Source organism: Podarcis raffonei, chromosome 2, assembly GCF_027172205.1.
Source record: "Podarcis raffonei isolate rPodRaf1 chromosome 2, rPodRaf1.pri, whole genome shotgun sequence".
Taxonomy (NCBI): domain Eukaryota; kingdom Metazoa; phylum Chordata; class Lepidosauria; order Squamata; family Lacertidae; genus Podarcis; species Podarcis raffonei.
Window position 1 is genome coordinate 29,702,225 of NC_070603.1, and position 24,607 is coordinate 29,726,831.

The 24,607-nt window shown below is 46.5% G+C and overlaps 1 protein-coding gene across 4 annotated transcripts in view; it reads right to left on the reverse strand.

The window, feature by feature from the left end:
* BAIAP2 (BAR/IMD domain containing adaptor protein 2) overlaps positions 1 to 24,607 on the reverse strand; it is a 135,716-nt gene that overhangs the window by 19,572 nt on the left and 91,537 nt on the right. For all 4 annotated transcript variants that reach the window (XM_053375511.1, XM_053375514.1, XM_053375512.1 and 1 more), the window contains exons 7-11: positions 13,979 to 14,131; positions 6,443 to 6,670; positions 4,862 to 5,063; positions 2,379 to 2,580; positions 279 to 347 (exon numbers count right to left, since the gene is read on the reverse strand). In XM_053375511.1, the coding sequence (XP_053231486.1) occupies positions 279 to 347; positions 2,379 to 2,580; positions 4,862 to 5,063; positions 6,443 to 6,670; positions 13,979 to 14,131 (854 nt within the window). The remainder of the gene's footprint in view (positions 1 to 278; positions 348 to 2,378; positions 2,581 to 4,861; positions 5,064 to 6,442; positions 6,671 to 13,978; positions 14,132 to 24,607) is intronic.

The window sequence follows — 24,607 nt, forward strand, 5'->3', positions numbered from 1 at the left end:
TCTCTCTCTCACACACACACACACACACACACACAGAGAGAGAGAGAGAGAGAGGGGGGGGGCAGACAGACACCAAATATTTTGGCAGCAAAGCCTGCCATACTGGTTTGACAAACTTGAAGCAGGTACAGCTGGTTACTGACAAAAGAGGAGCCAGAAAGAGGGCAATGCAAGACAGGTACGGATTCTGGCTCAGCAAGGGCGGGGCTGATCTCTATAAATACAAACGTCATTCAAACGCCACATGTGGAAGCCAGCAGACAACACAACCTTCTTACCTCATGTGCAACCTTTCGCTCCCATCACTGTCCAGCACACGTGTGTAGGAGAAAGGAAACCAGCCTCTCCTATGGTACAGATTAACAGAAGGAGGAGTTAAAAGTCATTTCTCTCTCTTACACTGGGGGGGGGGGGGAACCCCCACTTAAAACTGCTACAGTCACAGCACTGGGCAGCCTACCTCCCTCAGTCGAATTTGCCCAGGTTCAAGGCTCTTGTACATTTTGTATGAGCCTCAAATTCCAAACCATGTTTTCCGAACCAAGTAATTTTGGACACTTTCTTGTGGCATGTTCTGTATTTTTGATAGGTGAGTGGTTTTTGACTCGGGGGTGGCAGGATGCAGTCATGAGATCAACACCAAATGAAAAGGGAGCAGCAGTAACTCCCCTTCCTCAACTGACATGTGGCCCCTGAAGGGTTGTCAAAGGGTAAATGTGGCCCTTCAACGAATAAACATTACCCATCCCTGCTGTAGAGGCTCACCAGCCAAACTGCCCCTTTTGCCAGTATCACCTCTCACAGTGTGGTCATCCATTTGGGCTAAATTATTAACTCAAGTGCATGTCAGCGAACTCTCCTTTGACCTTAAAGGCTTCAAGCCCCAATTCTGCTTATCAGGCCACCTGAATCTTGCGCTTAGAGATTCAGTTCTTCCCAGACCCCCTGGAAAGAATGGTAATTGCTGGGAGAAATACTGGAGAACGCTGTAGCTCCAGATTTAGGACCTTTTAAGACTCAAGATCCTGGTTATGTGAGAGCTCACAAACACTCCGGGATTGTGGAGGAGCTTACCTACCTACACAACCGTTGCCAAGCAACAAGCTCTCCTCTACTCCTTAGCAAACACATTGTGCAAAAAAGCGAGCCCTGCTGTAGCAGTCTAACCCAGCAACAGCTTTTGTTCCATGTTATGCCACAGACACTCTAGGAGTGAAAAGGCCTGCAATTTCTGCCATTCCTTCCCTTTGGCATGCTTAACATCGGTTAAGACTTCTTCCTTCCCCAGTGTGGGAGCTTCAAAGCAGAGGGCAGAGCTGTTCATTATGCGCTCCGCACGTTGGCACACCAAACTCCAACCACAGTGCAACACACAAGATAAAAAGTGTAAAGGATATTTTCCAAAATGGTCATAGGCATCATTTACTGCCAGGAGTGGCGAACTTGCATGCCTCATCCAGCCCCCTGGCCCAGTTTGGTTACCTCGGGGGGTTTAAAAAAAACAGATAATCAGATCAGAGCACCAAGCAATTTTCATTGTCATCATGGTGCTAGGCTTCAACTTCTCTGCCCAGTTTAGCGCCATTAAGATGCAGGCCTCCCCCTGCTCATCAGAAGACTGATCTGATTATCTGTTTCCCGGCCACTAGCCAAAAAGGGCGCAGGGCAGGTTTGTGCTTCTGCACATGTGCGAGCGGCAAACCCGGAAGTAACCTGTTACGGTACTTCCGGGTTTGCTGCTGACGTTCGCCGGAATGGACACTAGTCAAGGCGGACGTTCACGGAGGTATTACTGTAGTTATTATTCCTAATGCCCCTTCGCCACTAGAGGGCTGCAGCACAGAGGGGGCAATAGGGAATAAACCTCCCATTCTCTGCTCCGGCACTATAGTATACCAGAGAAGGGGTGACACTCCACTCCATGCATGGGGAATGGACCACTTTTGGCCACACTCACTGCTGTCCTGTGGCTCTCAAGAGAGTTGGGCCCCAAAAATGCTTACCCACCCCGATTTACTGGAAAGTCAAGATGTGTTTCGAAGAAGGAGAGTGTGAAGAAGAGCCCCATGCACAAAATACACTGTTTCCCTCCCCCCAATAAATACTGGCTTGCACAGTTTTGGAACTTTTCGTGCTTGGCCTTCTGACCCTACCTTCTTATAAGATACTGGACCAACAACACAGACGCCATCATCCCAGCTTTGATCTGGGCTATGCTATGTGTGTGAATGTTCAGAAGCCGAGACACCTGAGTGCAAGAGAGGCAAGGCAGAAGTACTGCCTCCAGGTACTCGGATAAAGAAGATGATGTCAAATGAACACCTTTAAGAGGGAGCCCCCCCCCCACATTCTCAAGACTCAGAAGCAACCGCACTCACAATTTTGTCTTCTCGCTCTCTCCATAGTGCCACCCGTCTCTGGCCTCAGGCACTAGCAACGTAATGAGGTCTCCTTCCTTGAAGCTCAGCAGGGTGGTGTTATCCCCGGCAGCATGAGAGAAGATGGCTCGTACTCTTGTCCGGCCGTTCTTTTCCAGCCCTGCTGCCATGGAGCTGGAACGGGGCAGAGTCTTGTTTTCAGCTGGCGTGGGAAAAGAAAAGGATTAACGAAGCTGGCTCGCAGGACTGGAACTCTCATCCTGGAATATCAGAACTGGCTCTCGCCAGTTTCATAAGCTGGTCTACACTGAGCAGTGGCTGGTATGGCAAGGGGCATTTACTTGACCACCCATCGCCAGCTTTGCTGTGGCTTACAAGAGGGGGAAGGGTGAGGCAGTGGGGCGGTCGGTGTGTTGCAAGGGCACTGGGGGGAGCACTGGATTGGCTTCCCCAACGCATTTGCACCCTGCTGGCCTCGCTATTGCCTCTCCCCTCCCACTTCTGTCCTGGTAAGCCACAGAGGCTTTGGTGACAAGAGGTCAGGTAAGCACCACCCCTCCACTAACCCCTGCCACCTGAACCCTCAACGTGAAGAAAACTCAAAGGCTTGACAATGTCGCCCGTTCTTTTTACTTTAAAATGCCAGGTGCCATCTCAACGCAAAAGGTTAACAAAGAACAGGTTTTACATTGTTTTCTGTGCTGGTTTGGAGGAATTGTTTCTGTTGAAGAATAAAATTCTTCTAACAAACAAGTTTTGTTTTTAATGAAAAATAAGGATAGATGGTGTCAGTAAATGCAGTCCCTCTGTTAAGAGAGAGTTTCCAAGGAATGAGCTAACAACAAAAGAACGAGACCGTGATCTATGGGAGACATCTTGTGAACAAGCCCTCCTAAAAGGAACAGCGTTGAATGGTTTGCTTCCCAAGCCACCAGTACCACCTAACTAACATATTACTCATAAAATCTCTTACTTCACTGTTGGCAACACAAGTACAGTAATGCAGGTGTCCAAGAAAAACCCCCAGTGTTTTAACCTGCATCCCTCATAATTGTGCCACATGGCCTTGAGCAAATTCTTAATATCGGCCACTTAATGGACCACTCTCCCATAAGAGTCCTTATTTTGCAGGCTTTGGGGTCAAGGCGACTTTCCCAACACCCCACTATTATTTTTGTTTTTGCTGTGCAAAACAAAGCTCCCTATTGCACCCGAAGTTTTATTCATCACCCTAAACCTTTCCCTCCTGCTTGTGAATGGCAGCAAAGGAGCGGGGGGACAGGAGGGAAAAGAAAGGCTGGGTGAGTTTCCTGGCAGAATACCCACATGGACACAGAGCACTGAGCAATCTCCTTGTTAAAACAAATATTAAATAAGGTTTAAGGTATATGTCTGTTTGTCATGGCACAGAAAGGAGCAGTGGCAACACAGTAGGGTAACCCATTGTCCAATGCCATGAACTTTGCCTTACCCTGCAGAGAGAAGAAGAAGAGAAGAGTTTGGATTTGATATCCCGCTTTATCACTACCCAAAGGAGTCTCAAAGCGGCTAACATTCTCCTTTCCCTTCCTCCCCACAACAAACACTCTGTAAGGTGAGTGGGGCTGAGAGACTTCAGAGAAGTGTGACTGGCCCAAGGTCACCCAGCAGCTGCACGTGGAGGAGCGAGGAATCGAACCCGGTTCACCAGATTATGAGTCCACCTCTTTTAACCACTACACCACACTGGCTCACCCATTGCTACAACCAAGCAGCAGCAAATGCTGGAGTCTAGCTTGTACCTGTTGTTATGAACATCACTGCAAAAAATATGCTATCCCTTTTCTTCTAAAATTATACAGAAACGGGCAGAGTGCTAGAACCATTTGGAGCTACAGTTGAGAACGTCCGGGCTGTGTGTCTAATTAGACCTGCCAAGCCTCTGTATTTGCCCCACAAGTCTATTTTGGGCAAACCATGCCCACTTGCCAGTCACCTGATGTCACGTGACATCAGGCATAGGAATCTTTTAACTGTGATCTAAGCACTAAGCCTCTGCCTGCTCTTTTGACAGCAAAAGGCAACAGGCAGGGACTTAGCTCTGATCTTAGCGCTATTGTCCTGTAGGTGATGGGGCAGAAGGGAATCCAGGTGAGAGAGTTTTGTGCCACCCTCCTCTGTGTGTTTCGATGCCCCTTCTCCCACTCCCACTTCACTGATGCTGAAACGATATCAGTGGCTATTCCACCCAGCATCAGAAAGATGGCTCACTCCAAAAAAAAGGTGAGAGTTTGCTGCAAGGTTGTCTAAATATCCACCTACCTCCTGAGAGAATGGCTGGATTTACTCATATGCCTCTTTTTGCACAATAAGCTGTGCCCAAAGCGGCTTAGAGCAAACATTCCAAACATCAAAATGCAGAGCCCTGGAAATAAATATACAGAATACAGAACATGCCAGTAAACTCGAGAGAGAGAGAGAGAGAGAGAGAGAGGTTTACTTACTGGTTGCGTAGCTGTTTTTCGGCATGACACTTTTGCGCACGGGAAGCGTGTTGGAATAAGAGTCGCTCAGCTGCTTCTGAGTTTGGGGTGGGGATAAGGACTTAGGCTGAGGAGGCTTCCTGTCGGACCAGTGGTTGTAATCTTCGCCTTCTGAGCTGGAGACACCGTTCATTACTGGAATGGTCTCTTGTGCAGACATTCGCTGTAGTCAGGTGGGGAAGGAAGGAAGGAAGGACAGTTAGCTTTCAGTACACAAGGACTGCAAAGTAGGTGGCCACTGTCAGGAGTTCAGCCTACACTCGAGTAGGACCCTGGCAGAGACACATGCCCGACTGGCATGTTCTCTCCCTCCTGGTCGATTGTTCGGGATCTTCAAAAGCTTTCTTCTGCCCAAACAACACAGCGCCCGATGCCAACAGACATCGGCACACTTAGGAATCCGCTGAGTTTACGCAACTTGCGTGACAGACCTCAGCAACTCAACATTTTGGCTAATCTACTTTATTTACATATAAACACACAGAGAGCACTGCAACATGGCTCCCTCTCTCCCTAGCATCAGACAGCAAAGAGAAAAAGAACAAAGGACAATAGTCCCACTTCATGGAACGCAGTAACACAAACATCCTGTTTCCGTCACTTCCCACTCTGTGGAGTCAAAACATATACTGTCATGTGAAAGACAACAATCCCATGACTGCAATCATGGAGCAGGAATTCTAACAGCCACATACATGAAACCTGTTCGGTGCAGGGTTGGGGAACTCCCGGCCCTCGAAGCATTGCTGGATGCCTTCCCTCTCATTTGGCCATGCTGCCCGGAGCTGATGGGAGCTGCAATCTAACAACTGTCCCACCATTGCTTCAGTGCAAAACACATCAAAACATGCCTTTCCCCCCTTTTAGTATATATATTTATATTTAGAAAGTCATATATAACCAACTGTATTAATCAGGAGGGGGCATACAAAAGCATACATCTTTAGCAGGGGATGCCTAACCATAGAATTGCAGAGTTGGAAGGGACTCCTGAGGGCCATCAAGTCCAGCCCACTGCAATGCAGGAATCCTGCCCACAGCCGTCCTTGCCTGGACTCAAACCACCAGCCTCCTGCTTAACAGCCCGGCGCACTGACCCACTGCACCACAAGCAGAGAATGGCAGTAACCCTGAAGTCAGAAATATCCTGTGTTCTGTTAACTGTGCAAGCGATGGTTAATGAGAAGGCTCATAGCTTACAGGTAGAGCACATGCTTTGCATGCCAAGTGCCCCCACCAGGGTCAAACTCTGGCATCAACCCCTGCCCAAAAACCTTGGGGAGCTGCTGTTGCCAGCCAGCAAGCGTGCACTACTGAGATAGGTGGGTTGACCATCTGACTCAGAACAAGACGAATATTCCAAAACTTGATGCCCTCCTGGTGTTGCTGGGCTGCAACTTCCATAATCCCATGCTGGCTGGGCTACATGGAGGGCACCATGTTGGCAAAACGTTATTCTAGGTCTACTGCACCTTGCTGAAAGAGGAAACATGAAATCCCGCCCACCTGCCTGGGTCCCCCCCCCCCACATGCAGTACTTACTCCTACAAAAGGTGCCAGCTCTGGTGGGACAGGGAGTGGTTTGGCACCAGGAATAGGGTCTGAGATGATGAGGTTTGACTTGGATGTAGAGAGGGGGCTGGGCATGATGGTCCCATTGCTGCTGATGGCCATTTGCTGCATGAGCTGGATAGCGCGGTCTGGAATCTTGTTGGGGTCGGAGCAGGACTGCTGCCACACAGGGAGTTTCTGCGCCAAGATGTCTTTCCCCTGAAGAAACAAAGGAGAGCAGTGTGGGGGAAAAGGAGAGAGAAAGCACAGTGTATCTGCAGAGAGTGCTTCCATCGAAGGTTTTGTGTAAAATAACAACAACAACAACAACAACAAGACCCCTTTCTAAGCTGAACCCCCGCACCACAGCTTTTTGGCTTCCGAGAGAATTGAGACATGAATTTGTACCACATGGACACTCTTCCAAGTTGTTCACCATTTGTCTAGTTAAAAGACAGTGAATGAGATTCACCCTGGTCCCGTGTGAGCTATAAACAAGATAAAGCCCAATAAAAGACAATGAATACGTAGGTAATGGCAGCTGATAGGCCAGTGAAATAAGGTGCATGAAGTATTTATAATGGAAGGGAAGCAATAAGTTCCCCCTAGCACATCTTAAAATATAGTTTGGGATGTAGTTGCTCAGATAAAGCACATCTGAGAAATAAAGCGAGCTCAAAGTCTGGGCAAGTTCTCATCCCAGGATATTTCCCTACAAGGGGTGAACTTATACCCACTACAAAACTGTCTGTTCTTGCTAAGCAGGTGCGGAGCCACGGAAGGAGCTGGGAGCCTGCCGTTCAAACCCCCACTTGGCCATGAAGCTCTGGGTGACTTTCAGCCAGTCACTGACTCCCAGCCTGACCTACCTCACAGGGTTGTTGTGGGGATTAGATGAGGAGGGAGAGAAAACCTTTTAGGCCACCTTGAGCTCCTTGGAAATGAAGGCGGGATATAAATGCAATGAATGAATGAATGAATGATGTCAGTATTCCCAGTGCTGGGAAGTTCTTTTCTGTGACGTTTCTGACTTATTTCTGGGATATCAGAGCTTTAGTATTACTATTACTACTACTACTACTACTACTACTACTACTACTACTACTACTATTGTATTGAAAGGGAGAGATGGGTTTAAGACTTGGCAATATCAGGCAGCAGGAAGCCTCGGAACACCTGACTGCCACTGACTGGAGTCCAGCAGACTTTTTGCCTGCTTGCCACTTCCCCTAACCAGTCACACGTTACAGACTTTTAGAAGACATCTGAAGGCAGCCCTGTTTAGGGAAGCTTTTAATGTTGTATTTTAATATTCTGTTGAAAGCTGCTCAGAGTGGCTGGGGAAACCCAGCCAGATGGGTGGGGTATAAATAATAAATTATTATTATTATTATTATTTACGCAAACGCAATTCAATATGAATGCTTTCTGTTATGTAAATAGTAGCAGAGGTGAAGCCTGAGCAATCTCGGAATAAGTTTAACTAGGCGTGCCGTGACCCTTGCAAAAAACAAAACAAAAAAACCCACCCCTCCCTAATAAAGCTGATCATAGAATCATAGAATTGTAGAGTTGGAAGGGACCCCAAGGGTCTTCTAGTCCAACCCCCTGCAACACAGGAATTATGTTTACCACTGAGTACCATATCCTCAGGCAAAGGGAGCTTCCCTCCTCCACTTAACTATTACTTGCTTGTGCAGCTGCTTCAGACATTCCAAAACTCCCACTTCTATGAAAAGCCCCATCTTTTCCCACTCCTATTCAGAACCCAAAGCACCTGCATATCCACCGCTGTGTTATCACCCCTCCCCCCCCCCGTTGCGCAACTAACCTAATGCTTGCCTGGAGGCTGCCAAAGGCTATTCTAGGGCCTCCTTGCACACAGTGTTGTTGCTATGGAGAGGTTGGTCTCTGCAGCCTAGTAACCACCGTTGTATATTGATAGCACCCTACCGCTAGCACAGCAATGCGCCGGGAGCACACTGTGTTTCTGAGCAAGTCTCCCATGTGCTGTAGTGCTCCATTTCCTTTCACCCCAAGCAATAAGCCGCAGGGAAAACGGAAAGGAGGAGAAGGGCCGGTCTCATGCTTTGACAGCGATGGGGTACAGCAACTACAGCAGAGGGGTTTGCCAGAGCGTGTGGAAAGCAAAGCATCCTTGGCCTACTTTGGATGACTAGATGTGCAACTTTGGGATAAAAACTGCATACTCTTCTTCTTCCCACTCTGATGGGAGATGAAGGAAGAAAATTCCATCTTGGTCCCTTTCGGGATATGTCCTTAGTCTCCCTACATCATTGTCTCCCTCCCCAACATCTGAGAGGGAGAAAAGAGCTTTGGAGTAGGGAAGATTTACTATCAGAATACCAGCTAAATCCATATCGAAGTGTAAGGAGAACATGGGGGAGCAGATGAAGGTCAAGTTCCACTGCAAGAGCAGAAATTGGTCTGCTCAGACATTGAAATAGCTGGAGAACCCTTAATGTCTGATTTAAGGTATGTATCCACCTTTCCTGCACAGTGTTAACACTCAAGTCACTAGTCAGCATCTTAAAAAGCAGAGACATCACCTTGCCAACAAAGGTCCGTATAGTTAAAGCTATGGTTTTCCCAGTAGTGATGTATGGAAGTGAGAGCTGGACCATAAAGAAGGCTGAATGCCGAAGAATTGATGCTTTTGAATTATGGTGCTGAAGGAGACTCTTGAGAGTCCCACGGACTGCAAGAAAATCAAACCTATCCATTCTTAAGGAAATCAGCCCTGAATGCTCACTGGAAGGACAGATCCTGAAGCTGAGGCTCCAATACTTTGGCCACCTCATGAGAAGAGAAGACTCCCTGGAAAAGACCCTGATGTTGGGAAAGATGGAGGGCACAAGGAGAAGGGGACGACAGAGGACGAGATGGTTGGACGGTGTTCTCGAAGCTACCAGCATGAGTTTGACTAAACTGCGGGAGGCAGTAGAAGACAGGAGTGCCTGGCATGCTCTGGTCCATGGGGTCACGAAGAGTCAGACACGACTAAACGATTAAACAACACCACCACTAGTCTACTATACTATACTATACTATACTATACTATACTATACTATACTATACTATACTATACACAACCCCCCCAAAGATCTCAATGCCCAGATACACACAGAAACATGTAAATATATATACCATACAGCTACTATTCTCATTTTACTTGAAGTTCATATGTACCTCCTCAGTACAAAGCTAATGTTTTAAGGGAAGATATTCCTATCTACAAGTCTAAATAATAATAAAAAGGAGGTGGGGGAAAGTGCCCTAAAGCCCTAAATTAAACCACAAAAAAAGAAAAAACCCCAACAATTCTGCTTGCCCATTCGTTATGGGGAAAAAAAAGAATTATTTCTTAACTTGTGCTTTACATATATCATCAACATATAAAAGGCCCTTAGCATATGTTGTCAATTTGCTTGGCACACACTACTGCTTGAAGATGCTTATGACTAAGCGGGACTTTTCAGCTAATTCCTTTATTATCTGAAAAACACCTTTTCAATCTTACCAGATGGATATTGTTAAATGAAATGAGTGATATACAGAGAAAGAAGTAATTAAAAGGTAGAGCATGTTTCTTCAGAATACCAGCAGGAGTCCATCGACAGCCTAGAAATATAGGCTGTTTCTCCATCAAGGGCATCTACAAGAGAATTTATTTCGCTATTTGGCTACCCAAGGGAAAATATGGTGGAACATGACATGCAGTATGGCATTCTGGAGTCATAATCCACACAGGCCCACCGCCTGATGGCTCTCTTGCTGCCTACTTACTGAATACGTCTGTGATGAATCTCTGGCAAAGGTGGGCAGAAGGTATTTTGGGATCTACAGCTCATCTCTAGAAAGTTTACAGTAGATTGGCAAGGGTTTCTGACCCCCCACTTCCTAATCTTTTAACAATAACCACAAAATGACTCTTCCCCCACCCCAACAAAAATGGACTGCTGAAAGGAAGAAAGCTTGGGGTGACCAGGAATGGATTTGTGTGGGGGAAAGACTGGACTCGGTGTAATTCTGAAACTCAAAACAAATCCCTGCACTCCCCTAAGCTGCTCAGAGGCATCATGGATATTCATTGCTATTCCACCACCTGCCATCCAGTGAAATGTATGGGATTTGTCCCTCTCCTAAAGAGGAGACTGAATTATTATTTATTGACTTTATAAACATCAGGAAGAACTTTCTGACGGTAAGAGCTGCTCAACAGTGGAATGCACTCCCTCAGAAGGTGGTGGACTCTCATTTAGAAGATTTTAAGCAGATGTTGGATGGCCATCTGTCAGGGATGCTTTAGTTGAGATTCCTGCATTGCAGGGGGTTGGACTAGATGACCCTTGGGGTCCCTTCCAACTCTACCATTCTAGGATTCTTTTATCCTGCCCTGCCTTTTTCTGTTCCAGGACACATGGTTGAAAGCTCTGTATCCAAAGCACTCTTTTTTTATCCTGGAGCTTTCCCCATGAAAACCTGCTCTTTAGTGCTCAATCCGCAAGAAAATTTGAAGTTTGCTCTGATTGAGTGCTAAAGAATGGGTTTTCATGGGGAAAGCTCCAGGGCGAAGAGTGGGCAGGGGGTGGGGGCTTGGACACAACTTTTTAAGCATGGACCTGTTCTTGGAAAGAGCAAGGCAAAAGGTAAATGTGGATATACTATGAGTTGTGTTCAGGAATGCCAACTTGAATAAGCCCCGCCCTGCATAATTGATCACATGACACAGTGCATGCACACCATTTGAATGGCAATGCCTATCAACTGGGGCAGGGGCTGGCTGGCTAGCCCCCACATAGAAGTTGGCTCCTATGGTTATGTTTCACATTGGGCCAAATGGAAGCTTGTGCTTTTGGCTGGGGATGGATTACAATATCCATTTTCAATTGTTTTTTAAGGGGAACTTGTTCAAAAGTGATATTTGCCTTACTAAAGCTTGCACAAGGGTAACAGAGGTACAGTGGTACCTCTGGATGCGAACGGGATCCGTTCCGGAGCCCTGTTCGCATCCTGAAGCGAATGCAACTCGCGGCTGCGGGTCACGATTCGCAGCTTCTGCGCATGGACATGATGTCATTTTGAACGTCTGCGCATGTGTGAGTGGCGAAACCCGGAAGTAATGCATTCTGTTACTTCCGGGTCGCTGCGGAGCGCAACCCGAAAACGCTCAACCTGAAGCAACTTTAACCCGAGGTATGACTGTATTGCGCAAGACCTCTGTGTTGTTCTTGCTGTTTCTAAAATCTGGTGCATGTTCTGAGATTACAGTCTCCAGGGAGATCTCACACATGTACTTGTTTGGAGATTTTGAAAGAACAGCTCCCTTTAAATGGGCTGTTGAAATTTGAATAGGCCTTCCAGGATGCAACAGCTCATAGAAATAGGCATGCTTGCATCATTCGGGCTGCCAAAAACAAAATAGCAAGGTTGTGCTCAGGTGAGGAGCACACATAAGTAGGGGTATGGCCTTGGAGACCGCCCACAGAAATGTCACCCCATGACAAACCAATCACCTCATAAACATGCCGACAAAATTCCACACCAGCAGCGACTGCAGATGTATATAATGGGTTATTTTTACTCACTTTTTTTTCTGCTCTGAGGTGAAATCCAAATTACATGTTAAAGTTTGGGCTGGCAATTTGACAACAATGACATCGTGTGCGCACTTGCAAAAAAAAAAGTGTGTGCGTGAGCGGCACAGATTCTACAACAAACTTCCATCTGGAAGCAGCCTTGACTTTTGCTTTAGTTGATGGATTGCAGTGTTTTAGGTAAAGGTAAAGGGACCCCTGACCATTAGGTCCAGTCGTGGCCGACTCTGGGGTTGCGGCACTCATCTCGCTTTATTGACCGAGGGAGCCGGCATACAGCTTCCGGGTCATGTGGTCAGCATGACTAAGCCGCTTCTGGTGAACCAGAGCAGCACACGGAAACACCGTTTACCTTCCCGCTGGAGCGGTACCTATTTATCTACTTGCACTTTGATGTGCTTTCGAAATGCTAGGTTGGCAGGAGCAGGGACCGAGCAACGGGAGCTCACCCCGTTGCGGGGATTCGAACTGCCGACCTTCTGATCGGCAAGTCCTAGGCTCTGTGGTTTAACCCACAGCGCCACCCACGTCCCTGCAGTGTTTTAGATACATACAAAAGTAGATTTAGCAAGCTTGAAGCCTGCGCTTCCTGTGTGGCTGGGGCACTTTTGAACATCTTTGCTTAGGGGTTGGGACAGCAAGGTATCTAAATATTGCGAAACAATAACAGTACCAAATTAATATGTGTTAGAATACCTAAACCTTGTTGAGACGTAAGAGCTAACCCATGTTAAATTGCACAAGCTTTAAAAACCATGCTTAAGCTGACCACTTTTTGAAGGGAAGGAAGTATGCGGAGTCCTGATTGAGTTAGTTCTCCCAGTGCAGATTAGCACCCTGCACCAGTTTTTCGCAGAAAATTGTCCCCTTGGTTGCTATATGCATCTTACTGCAGTTAATAGCTGGGGAAATTTCTGGTGGGGAAACCAACACAAGGCCCTGATCCAGACTGTTGAGCAGCTAAATATTTTTTTCTCCTTCAAAAAGAAAAGTGGCCACTCCAACAACTTTTTTTTTTTAAAGCATGCTTCATATAACATGCAGTCTGGGCCAATCGTTCTTGAGCAATAGGCCATAGTGGATGGGTTTGATGGGAACATCTTACCCGAACAAACTTCCCCAGTGGCCTAAAACGTTTCTGAAAATGTTGATGCTGATATTGCTACTGCAGCAGTGGGTACCAACCCAAACCTCTTGCATTGTTCTGACTGAAATGAATTTGAATGGGTTAGGCACCTGGCCTCCAGAGCTTCTGGGCTTTTATTGTTGTGCTAGAATTGGGCAGATATATTACAGTCTCAGGAAGGTAACTACCTGCAATAGTTTTCAGATATTGAAACAGCTCTTGAAAAGGAAAGCACTCGTTTTTAATTATCCTGGAAACTACTGCAGGGGCCCACAGGTATAAGGCTCCTTATGCTTACTGCAGCTTTGTACAAACACTACTAGATATGGAGTGTGGGGGATAGCGTCTCTGTTGGGAGACATAGTGCAGGAGTAGGCATAGGAAATTAAGACAGACCAAGGGGGTGAAAAGCTCAGAACAAACTGAAGCAAGCACATTTTCTCCGGCATCAACACTTGGTTCACTCATAAACATGTGTACATTTGTGAACAACTTGAGACGAAGTACTTGGACCTGGAAGGTGTGCAACATCCCCATCAGAATTAAGGAACATCATTTCCCTTCAAGTTCCTTGAAAGGGAGCAACCATTTGTGGCCTGCAATTACCGATCTTGCAATCTGGGGGTGGCAGAGAAGTTGCTATTGTAATTTGAGTTCATACATCGGTTTTTAGGAGTTTAGAAGTCAGCCAGGACACAAATGTTGCCCGTGTCTTTTTCGTCCAACCGCACCCCAAGTCGATGGTTCCAAGGGTACAGCACCCCGACACAACAACTCGCTCACCTTAGAATGGTAGGTGAGGGCATTCTTGGCCACCGCGCACTGCTTCTCTACCAGGAAACAGAATCTCCGCCTCTCTTCTGTGAGCGCCATCTTGTATCCATCGCAGACGTAGTTCTCCAGCTCGCCCTGCTTGTTGGTGATAGCTTCAATGAACTGGGAGGGAAACAAACACAAAGCAAAAGAGGTTACCCAGGTGTTCCCGTCTGAGCCGCAGCACAAAGTGGAAGGGAGGGCTGTCCTTCTGCATTAACACATCACTTGGTCTGTAGCAGAATTCCCTTCACTGTCTGCATCAAGCATGGCAAGGACCAGAGGAAAGCAGAGAGTGTGGTCATTTTGTGACTGCAGACTGCCCGAGGCTCTTAATTATTTCCATCGTTCCATTCATGGCCGGACGGCAGGGGGCACTAGGCAACAGGAGTATACGCAGGCTTGAGAGAATGCATCTCTTTCCCCCCTCGCCAACCATCCTTAGTCATCTGACCTCCCCCACACAAAAGCTCCTGACTCAGAATGTGGGCTTCAGATGTTGTGTGGGTGGCAGAAGAGCAGAGAGAAAGAGAGATTCTCTCAGCCTCCCTCCTACTTCGCCTGCACCTGGGTAGTGCTCGTTTTTTCTAGTGCCGATTGTTACAAAAAAAAGGGTTGTGCCGCTGCCATGAGGTTAAAGCGCTTTGAAAGGGCTTCCACTCAGATGTGAGAGGAGGCTGAAACACAGGCTGTCCATATCACCTGTTGCAATCCGGACGGATGGAAATGAACTTTGTCATGTCCGTGGGGTTGAGGGGGGCAGAGAAAGCATGAGCAATGAATATGTACCTTTCCTTGCTTGTACTTAACAACCCACAGACCCACCCCCCTCCTGTGGGAAGGCAGAACAAATGACTGCCTGACACACTCCCACAGAGCCCACTGTTCCTTTTCCAAACATCTATCCGCCGTGTCAAACAATACCCACTCACGCCTGGTCCCCGTACACCCACACGAAAAGTCATCCACCAAGTCCCTCGACCTCAGGCCATCAGCTGCTAGAAATCTGCATTTGAGTCTCTACGAAATCCAGGATACTCCCTCTTCCCAGCTACAGTCCTCCTGCACCGGGCGTTCATTCTGAGCAGCTCAAAAGTTTGGAAGTGCTTCTTTTTAATTATTGGGGAAGTATGAATTATTCCCACCTATGCAGACTGGACACTTGTTGCCACGAGTTGTGTGTTGCTTTGCGCTCTCTAACTGCAGTGGGAATGAGACACTCCTCTAAGTTCATGTTCTGTACAGGGCTGCAGCTACTGTCACCTCTTGCATTCAGTGTGAAACTTCTGCACAGGTGCATGCAAGCCATATTTCATTGCGTAAGGGATGCAAGCTAAGCAACCCTTGCCTGACAGCCTGTGCTGTTAATTAATACTGCAAAAGCTACCTAGCCGCCTTCTTTAGGAACATGGGAAGCTGCCTTATACCAAGGACAGACCACTGGGTCCATCCACCTTAGGTCTCATGCAGGGAGTTGTTCCCAGCCCTGCCTGACTGGAGATGCCAGTGACTGAACCTGGGACCTTTTGTGCGCAAAGCTGATGCTCTCTTCTGATTTCAAGAACCCTTTGTTCTGAAGCACCTCTTTCCAATAGGGCTGCATGTAAAATCTTTCTGATCCATTAAAAAGGTGTCCACAATTAACCAGGCAGCAAAATTTTGAAAGAGAAAAGCACTTAACAGCAGCAACAACAGCCACAACAACAACGCACCTTCAGGCAGGCTCCTGATGCAGAAGCAGCACTGCCCCCTGGCAAAAAAGCAGCAGCTATGCCTTTCCTAGAATGAAGCCTGTTATACAAGCATGGATGATCTAAAACAAAAAGAGAAGCATGCTTCTCTCTCCAGAAATGTTTTTCTTTCTTTTATTCACATGCAGTAAATGCATGCATATTTAATCAAGGCATGTAGTAGATTAAAACTCCCTATGATCTATCAACTCATATTTCATGAACTGGATGACAGCCAATTTCTGCACATGGATGCAAGCAACCAAGCATGTGGCTTAAAAAGAAAGAAACAGCTCCAGACTTGCCTCTTCTGAAAGACACACACCGCAAAATGCAGTCTCAGACTTGCTTCAAAATCACTCAAGACTGACACCTCTGCTGCTCCCTGCAAAAAGGTGGATTCCATTCTGAGCTGGCAATGAATGGGTTTACTGTCTTCTGTCTGCCTTATCATGCCAGCCCAAGCTTGTTTTGCAGAATGCAGTTCCACCCAGTCTTTGGGTGGGAGATGCTTTTTGCAAGCATTTGTCTTCACATATAGAAGCAGTTGTCTTTATGCAAAAGATAAACCTGGAGTTTAATTTCCCTGCAATACTACAGATTCCAGACATAGCCTTGAGTAAATTTACTTAAGGCTTCTGATTTGCAGTCCTGTGTTCCAGATGAGGTCAGATGGGCCCCTTCCCTATTTAATTTCCAACACTCACTGAAGGCTTTAAAAAATGTTATTCCAAAAGGTATTTCAATTGTAGTTTGGTTTTATAGTTTTAACTGATTTTATTTTATTTATTTTATTTATTTGCTTTCTGTTTTGGATCCTTGTAAACCACTTAAGAGATTCTTGTAGTTAAGTGGTATATAAATTGTTTAAATATTTTGTGCACACATTCATGTTTCTGCCAAATGTCTCTGCAAACTGTCTTTATCACTCACTGTGCCAGGAAAAAAAGGGCAGAATAAAAGGTTACATATTCTGTGAAGAACTAAATTGGCAAGTGTCATCTTCATTTTGCTTACTTACCGGCAAATTTGTTTCAACATTAGAGGGCATTCACCAAGGCCCAGCTATTAGTATCCAAAATAAGATTTATGCACAAGCATTTATCATCTTAATGGGCAGGTTTCCAATCCAGCCAATGTGAAGCATTTTGGAATTCCATTTATTTCAATGGGAGAGTTAAGTTTAGTCTCTCCCACTGAAATATATGGGACTCCCAAGTCTTTTACCCTGGCTGTGAACTAGCCAAAGCAACTACTGTATTTTTTGCTCCATAGGATGCACTTTTTCCCTCTTAAAAACTAAGGGGGAAAGTCTGTGCGTCCTATGGAGAGAATGCAGGGGGGTAGGCAGGCAGGAAATGCCTGCAAGCTTCGCGCGGCTCTTGCAGGCTTTTCCCCAGGAGGGAGAAGGGACTGACACGGCCAGTCAGTCCCTTCTCCCTCCTCGTAGAAAAGCCCGCAGGATGGATCCCGCTCACTGTCTGGGCTTCTTTGCTCTTTGGGGCTGGGGGGGGACCCGGGCTTCCCCTGCAGCCCCAAGAAGCTCTGGGAGAAGCAGACAGGCTGCGCTGCACTTTGTGGCTGGGGGGGAAATAATATTTTTTTTCTTGATTTCGCCCTCTAAAAACTAGGTGCGTCTTGTGGTCCGGTGTGTCCTATAGAGCGAAAAATACGTTATCTACATCCAGTGTCTCTGGAAACAGCTTCCTAGAAGCAGACCCTTCGCAGGAATCAGTGCCCCTGTTTGTAATTTGTTTCTTGTTGCTCTCGACTCTTAAGTTATTTTTCTGTGCATGTGCCTAACTGAACCAAGACCCAGCTGGTTTGTTAACATGCATAAGCTTGAAAAAAAAGTCGAAATGCAGCATTACCTGGTTGCAAGAAAAGATAAATTTATTAAGACTCTTAAAAGAGTATAGGCCTTATTGCTCTCCTTCAATACTAGCATCTTTGTTCTGGAAGTGAAGCGACTAGCGGTTCATCACCTAAGCCACAAACTCCCCCTATCTCTTTGATAATGGAGCAACTCACAGCTGTCAGGGATATCTACAGGTGGCAACAAGAGAGTGCATGAAAAGCAGCCACCTACAATACCAGCGCTGCTCCCAGCTGTGTCGACAGTATTTGTGTTAAACCATTATTCTTTCCAGAGCTGTACTCTTGAGGGAACAAGGTGTCAGGAAACGATTGAGCAACGAACGATTGAAAAACTAGATAGGAAAAAACCAGCATGGCCACCCAATTGTACTACATCAGAAATCCTAGGGGCATATTCCACAGGGTGGAAGGACTCCAGGTGTCAATTCCTTTTGAGATGGGGCAGAAAAGATCAAGGAATGAAGCAACTTTGAGACAGGCCAGCAGCTGTTATGTCTTGATATGCTGGAGCACGTGCAAAGTGCCAAGAGAGCAATCTGTGAGGCGGGAAGGCTTTCAGTTCCATACTTCACGTGCTTTCAATTTTGATGTGCACTATATATTGTTATATTACCCATTGTTCCAAACCTAGCACAGCCCACGTGGGCTATCTGGGTGGACTGTAAATTTTGACTCCTTAGAGAGAAACAGTTGTCAGCTCCTCAGGCAGAATTTCTCTAACCTTAGTTTAACAAATCAAAGAAAAGAAAGAACAGCGCCAACCTAACTGCGTAAGCACAGTCGTACTAGATTAGACCACAGGCATGCCTTGTCCAACAACGTGTTTCTCACCAACTAGATGGGCCTGAGAAGCCTATAAGCAGAACTCAACTCAAGGACCAACTCAAGGACCATTATCCATTTTTGCCTCTCAGTGACTGGCCTTAAGTGGCCAAGACTTGTGCTTGGAGGTTCCATACTACCATCATGACCAATATCCTCTAAACATTTTCCCAATTTCCCTTTTAAAGTCATCCAAGCTAGTGGTCATCACAAGGCATAAATTGAATTACATACTGTGTAAAGTACCACCTCCTTTTGTCTATCCACTCCCCCCCCCAAAAAAACCCCCTCGTGTATGGAATCATTACACCAGTGTTTCCCAAACTTGGGTCTCCAGCTGTTTTTGGACTACAATCCCCATCATTCCTGACCACTGATCCAGCTAGCTAAGGATGATGGGAGTTGTAGTTCAAAAACAGCTGGAGGCCTAAGTTTGGGGAATACTGAATTACACCCACAGCTGTTGCCAGAAAGAATAGGTGGGGGGAGAAAAAAAGGCTGGGTAGGGGGGAGACATTCTAGTTTGTTTCCTATGGAAGGGCTTGCCTGTTCCTCACCAGTCACCCAACTTCCTTTACACTACAGGGATGGGGAACCTGTGGCTCTCCAGATGTTGGGACTCCAACTCTCATTAGCCTCAGCCTGCAGGGGCAATGGTCAGGGATGATGGGAGCTGGAGCCAACAATATCTGGAAGGCCACAGGTACCCCAACGCGTTCTACTCTCTTGTCTTCATTGTTGTACTGTGAAGAACACACATCTGTCCTGCAGAGACAGATCTTATGTCTATGTTTAAAGTTAGGATCAGGAAGCAGAATATCCATCCCATGAAGAATGTCATGGTTTGGAAAGAGAAGCAGGAATTCCTGAATTCCACAGTATTGGAAACATTTCTTTACCACATTAAGGACCATTAAAAATGAATTTCATTTCGAGTTCTGCACTAATAAGCAGCCACTGCAGAGCCTACTAGGAGATGCTGTTTGTTCCTTCAGCTTGTCTTCAGCAGTCCCCCACACCCCAGCCATGTCAAACTGAAATTCCCAAGAGACACAGAAGCGACACATGGGGAGTCATTTACATCTGTGCTCACTGAGACAAACCACAAGAAAAAATTGTTCTGTTTCGGAAATTTGCTCCGAGATGATATATGGCTGTTGACAAGCCAAGACAGACACAGACACAGACATGACACCACACACACACACACACACACACACACACACTGGAAGAAACATTATCCACAATTTCCTATGGAAGCTTTGGAGCATGGGAGGAATGGGGGCAAAGCTGCCCTAAACAGAAAAGAAAACCGTCCACGCCCAGCTGCCTAGGTCAACCCACTAAAAATATCTCTGAAGCCATTATTTTCTTGAAGTGGTTACTGTGAAAATTCCCAGATATTGATTATTGTGACCCATCAGAGTCTTGCTGGTGGGGCGTTCAATCTCGTGGTAACATCCTGTTTGGTTCCTTGGCCAGCTGCTGAAGGCAGCATGTCCAGCACTTGCAGCTTACCCAGGTCCACAATCATTTAAGACCATGCACTTGCCCCAAGTAGGACAGGGCATGCGTCTCACCTAAGGGAGGGTGGTGCCACATAAGAGAAAGGAAGGGAGCACATGCCACTTCCAATTTGGCTGGACCATGAAAATAGAACAGCCTTTACGTTCACTTCGGCCAGGGCCCCGGCCTAGTCATCAACAGCATGCTGCTTCTGTCTTGCCACCACACGCAGGGTAAGACACATACAGCCATAGTGCTGTGCAACAAACCGCAGGAGACTAAAGGTGGGATTTGGAGGCAGGAATGACTCTATTCTCCCTGTCTGTCTCCAAAAGCCTAAAGCCAGCCCAGGATATGAATAGTGACCAGTTCTTCTCCCACGTAGCAACGTGGGTCCAAGTGACTGGGCCCACCAGTCAACAGGGAAATGTACTGGCAAGGACCCCTTACATGTCTCTCTTCATGCCAGGGGCATAGGAAGGGGGGTGCAGGTGTCATCCTTGGGGGGGGTGAGAAAATGGAACACTGCGGGGGTGGCACTTACTGCGGAGCCTGGTCTGCAGCGTGCCCGAGCCACGCATCTCTCCTGGGAGTGATGTGGTGGCTCGGGGCCCTGCGCTGTCTGAAATGGCAGCGTAGGGCTTGCATCCGCCAGGCGGACTCTGTGCATGGATCACCACCGTGTCCCCATGGGCGGGTCGCCCCGCCCCCACCGCTCTGGGTGCCAGAGCAGCTAGCTATGCCCCTGCTTCATGCATCCGTTTCATAAGGTGGCTGGCTGCTGCTACAGGGTTTATTAATGTTGGGCAGGGGGGAGATCCACGTAAAATACACTAACCACTTGTACCAATGCATATGTAGTTATTTAATATGCAACGGCTGAGAGCACTGTCCCTTAATTGTTTCATTTGCTAACTGGATTAAACTTGCCTAAAAGGAACAACAACGTTATTTGTAAACAGACAAGCAGCAACAACAACAACATTGAAACACTGCTTCCAGAGACTTCAGTCCAGCACCTTCCTGAGAACTCACATTTGTTATTTCTAGGTTGGAAAACGTGACCATTTATAAATTCACATCCCTCTGAGTCCAGGACAAGGCTCCTGCTTAAAAATTTATCCAGAGCAAAGGCTTCCTCCAATTAGCTATGTCAGTGGTGTCTTTTCAGTAAGGCTGTGATCCTAAGCACACTGACTTGGAAGAACCTTCTGCTGAAATTAATGGGGCATGCGGATAGCTTGTTTGTTTGGTTTTAAAGCACACCCGTTTCTTCATTTACATAGATAAGCAGACTATAGTCTCTCTGAGCTAATACAAGTTGTACCTTGGAAGTCGAACAGAATCCGTTCCAGAAGTCCGTTTGACTTCCAAAACATTTGGAAACCAAAGTGCGGCTTCTGATTGGCTGCAGGAAGGTCCTGCAGCCAATTGGAAGCCCCATCGGACGTTGGGGTTCCAAAGAACGTTTGCAAACTGGAACAGTCACTTCCGGGTTTGCGGCATTCGGAAGCCAAGGCGTTCAACTTGCAAGACGTTCGGGATCCGAGGTACGACTGGATTGTACAAACCTGAGCCTACCCCCTAGCAAAAACAGGAATGAACTTTGGAGATAGCAAAAGGCTGGAGAACAAGGAGTATAATTTAGATATCAGCAAAAATGAAAAAAATAAAATGAAATAAAATAGGACACCCTGAATCTTGGGAGAGAGCAGGAAAGGGGTTATCTCATGAAGCCGGTGACTAATCACTCATGAGAAGCTGCTCTGCTTATCCTGAGGGGCCTGTTGCATTGTAAGCAGCTTCCATTGTTCTGCATGTGTGTGGGAGTGGAAAGGGGGGGAGTGAGAATAGAAAGGAGGGGGAAGAATGGTGCTGTTTGCATAGCTATCAAGCAAAGTAAAAGCCATTATCTCTACCTCAGCAATGGGCTGCTCTAAAGCAGAGTCTCTAACCCCCCCTCCCCAATATAAATTTTTCATACAGCTTTAACCCTTCGCTCATCTGTTAAAACAAAGTCTTGCTCTTCATTTATATAACAGTTTTGGACTCAAAGGCCCCCAAAAGCTGTGAACAGCACCGTATCAACACATCAATCAAAACTATGAAATAGCAAAGTCGCAAAATATCCAACCAATCACACATTTCAGTTCATGAGCTGCATTCACACTTTTTACCACAGATGCACCTCCACAGCATTCCAGTCTCACTTGGCAGCCAGGTTAACTTACATTTACATTTACATTTACACACACACAGACACACACGTGTGTAGCAGGGGGGCAGCTGCCCCCCCATCAATAAAAATGCAGCTAACTGAGGTTCTGTCCCACCCCCCTAACAAAAGGCATGCCCCTCCAACAAAAATCCTGGCTACATCCCTGCACACACACAAATTGCCCTGCTGCTCTGATGCCTCACTTAGAAGCAATCCTATCCAAAATCAAAACATTGAAGGGGAATGCCCTCACTCTACCCCAAATGAGATATCCCAAGGGCTTTCCCTTTGGGGTTTCCTCATCGTCAGCGACCCATAGTCAATGGTGACCTGACCTCTCATAAACAGCTGGTTGCAGCTACAGCTCTGGTGAAGTTCCTGCCCTTTAAGGGGAAGAGTTAGCGGTGAAGCTTTTGTGCACATTTTCCTTCCATGAACTGGGGATCCACAGAGCAGCAAAAAGGTAAGCAGTATTTAGAGCATTTTCATGTGCAGCAAAGGGCTAAGTCTTCCAGGCACAGGAACTCCATTTTGAAAGCATTATTCAAGGCTGAGCGTCTAAATTTAGCAAGAAAAAAAAATCCTCACAAGGTTCATATTCAACTTACGTTTATCTTTTGCTGCAACCATTCTCTCCCCCCAACTCCAATTTAATTATATAGAGGAAAATTATTTTACCCCTTGTGTGGACTCAAGTTTGCCATTTGTTGCTCACATGTTTAGTAGCATGATGCAACTTGTTTATGTAACTAACTTGTGACTGGCTATCTCTATGCCATGTGCCACGGTGCTGTGGAAACGTAAAAAGAAAAAGAAAAAAGAAGAGTTCTCAGAAAGGAAGGAACTAAATTAGCACTCAAAAAGAAAGGAGGGGAAATACAGACTTGCTGAATTCCTGACTGGCATCTATGGCCACATAAATATCACTGAGGTGATCCAGCTGAGAGATGAATGTGCTTCCTGTTTGGGGAGTGGAAAACACATTGCCTCCAACTCCAGGGAAATAATGTGCCATGCCCCAATTACTGTTCTCTTGATCAGTAAGGGAATGCCTATGTAAATAGAAAAGCCCCATAACTACATTGTTATTACTTTACTGTGAATTATTTACAGTAGCTACAAATGTGCTGTGTGTGTGTGTGGTTTGACGTAGGAGAATGCACATTCCTCTTCTTTGAAATCTATCACATGCACATGATAATTACAAAATGGTTGCTATTCTCCCCCCCCCCCCACCTAAAACCTTCTAGTTTTACTCCCATTAGTGATGATAGGGTGTTTATATTTAGCATGCCTGAGAATATAAAGGTAAAGGGACCCCTGACCATTAGGTCCAGTCGTGGCCGACTTTGGGGTTGCGGCGCTCATCTCGCTTTATTGGCCGAGGGAGCTGGCGTACAGCTTCCGGGTTATGTGGCCAGCATGACTAAGCCGCTTCTGGTGAACCAGAGCAGCGCACGGAAACACCGTTTACCTTCCCGCTGGTGCTTTCAAACTGCTAGGTTGGCAGGAGCAGGGACCGAGCAACGAGAGCTCACCCCGTCACGGGGATTCGAACCGCCAACCTTCTGATCGTCAAGTCCTAGGCTCTGTGGCTTAACCTGAGAATATATCCACAGTAAAAGCATGGTATAGCAGCTAGAGTCTGCTTAGTTAATGAAGCTCACTGGACAGTTTCAAGCCAACTGCCAACCTCTTGACGTGTCCTACTGCACAGGTTTGTTGCAAAGCGACAAACACTCTGGTGGGAACCTTATAAAGATTTGTCAGCCACCACACCCCAAGCAGGTGAAATGGTGTTGGGTCCTTAAAATAAGACAGGTCTGGGTAACTGCTGGATTTTCTGCTTCCAAAAATGGGGATCAGAGATCACTTTTTTCATTCTAAAATCCTAGGCGTAGCTGGGACCTGAAGCACACAGCAAAGACTAATCCAGTCAAGTCTGCAGTCATCCTACTGAGAACAAGTCCATCTTTGGGACTGGAAACTTTGAATGCAAATATATCTTATGGCCATAAACAAAGGCAATTTGTTGTCTCTTTTTGATTTTGTTTACCCCCCTCCCTGCTACACTGCTTTTTGTAGTATTCAGCCTGATTAAAAACTCAGAAACTTGCTCACTATTTTGGAACATTTCATTTTATTATAATAAAGGAATTGCTATTGGGACTAGGCTACAGAACCACACACTCTCTCTCTGCCCCAGCCCAAGTCATTCCCTCCTGTGTGTGAATTTCCCTCACCAGCCTCAGCACTAACCAGAACTTGCTCTTAACCAGATTTGCTCAACTGTCCAGGGTTATGTCAGCTGGTGCCAATGTAACCCTTACTTAACCACATTTAAAGGACAGCAAGGTAAGGGTTTTTTTGTGAATTAGGAGGATGAGGATAGCTGAGAGGGAAGCGCAGCTCTACAGCATGATCCCAAACTTGAACCTTGGTTAC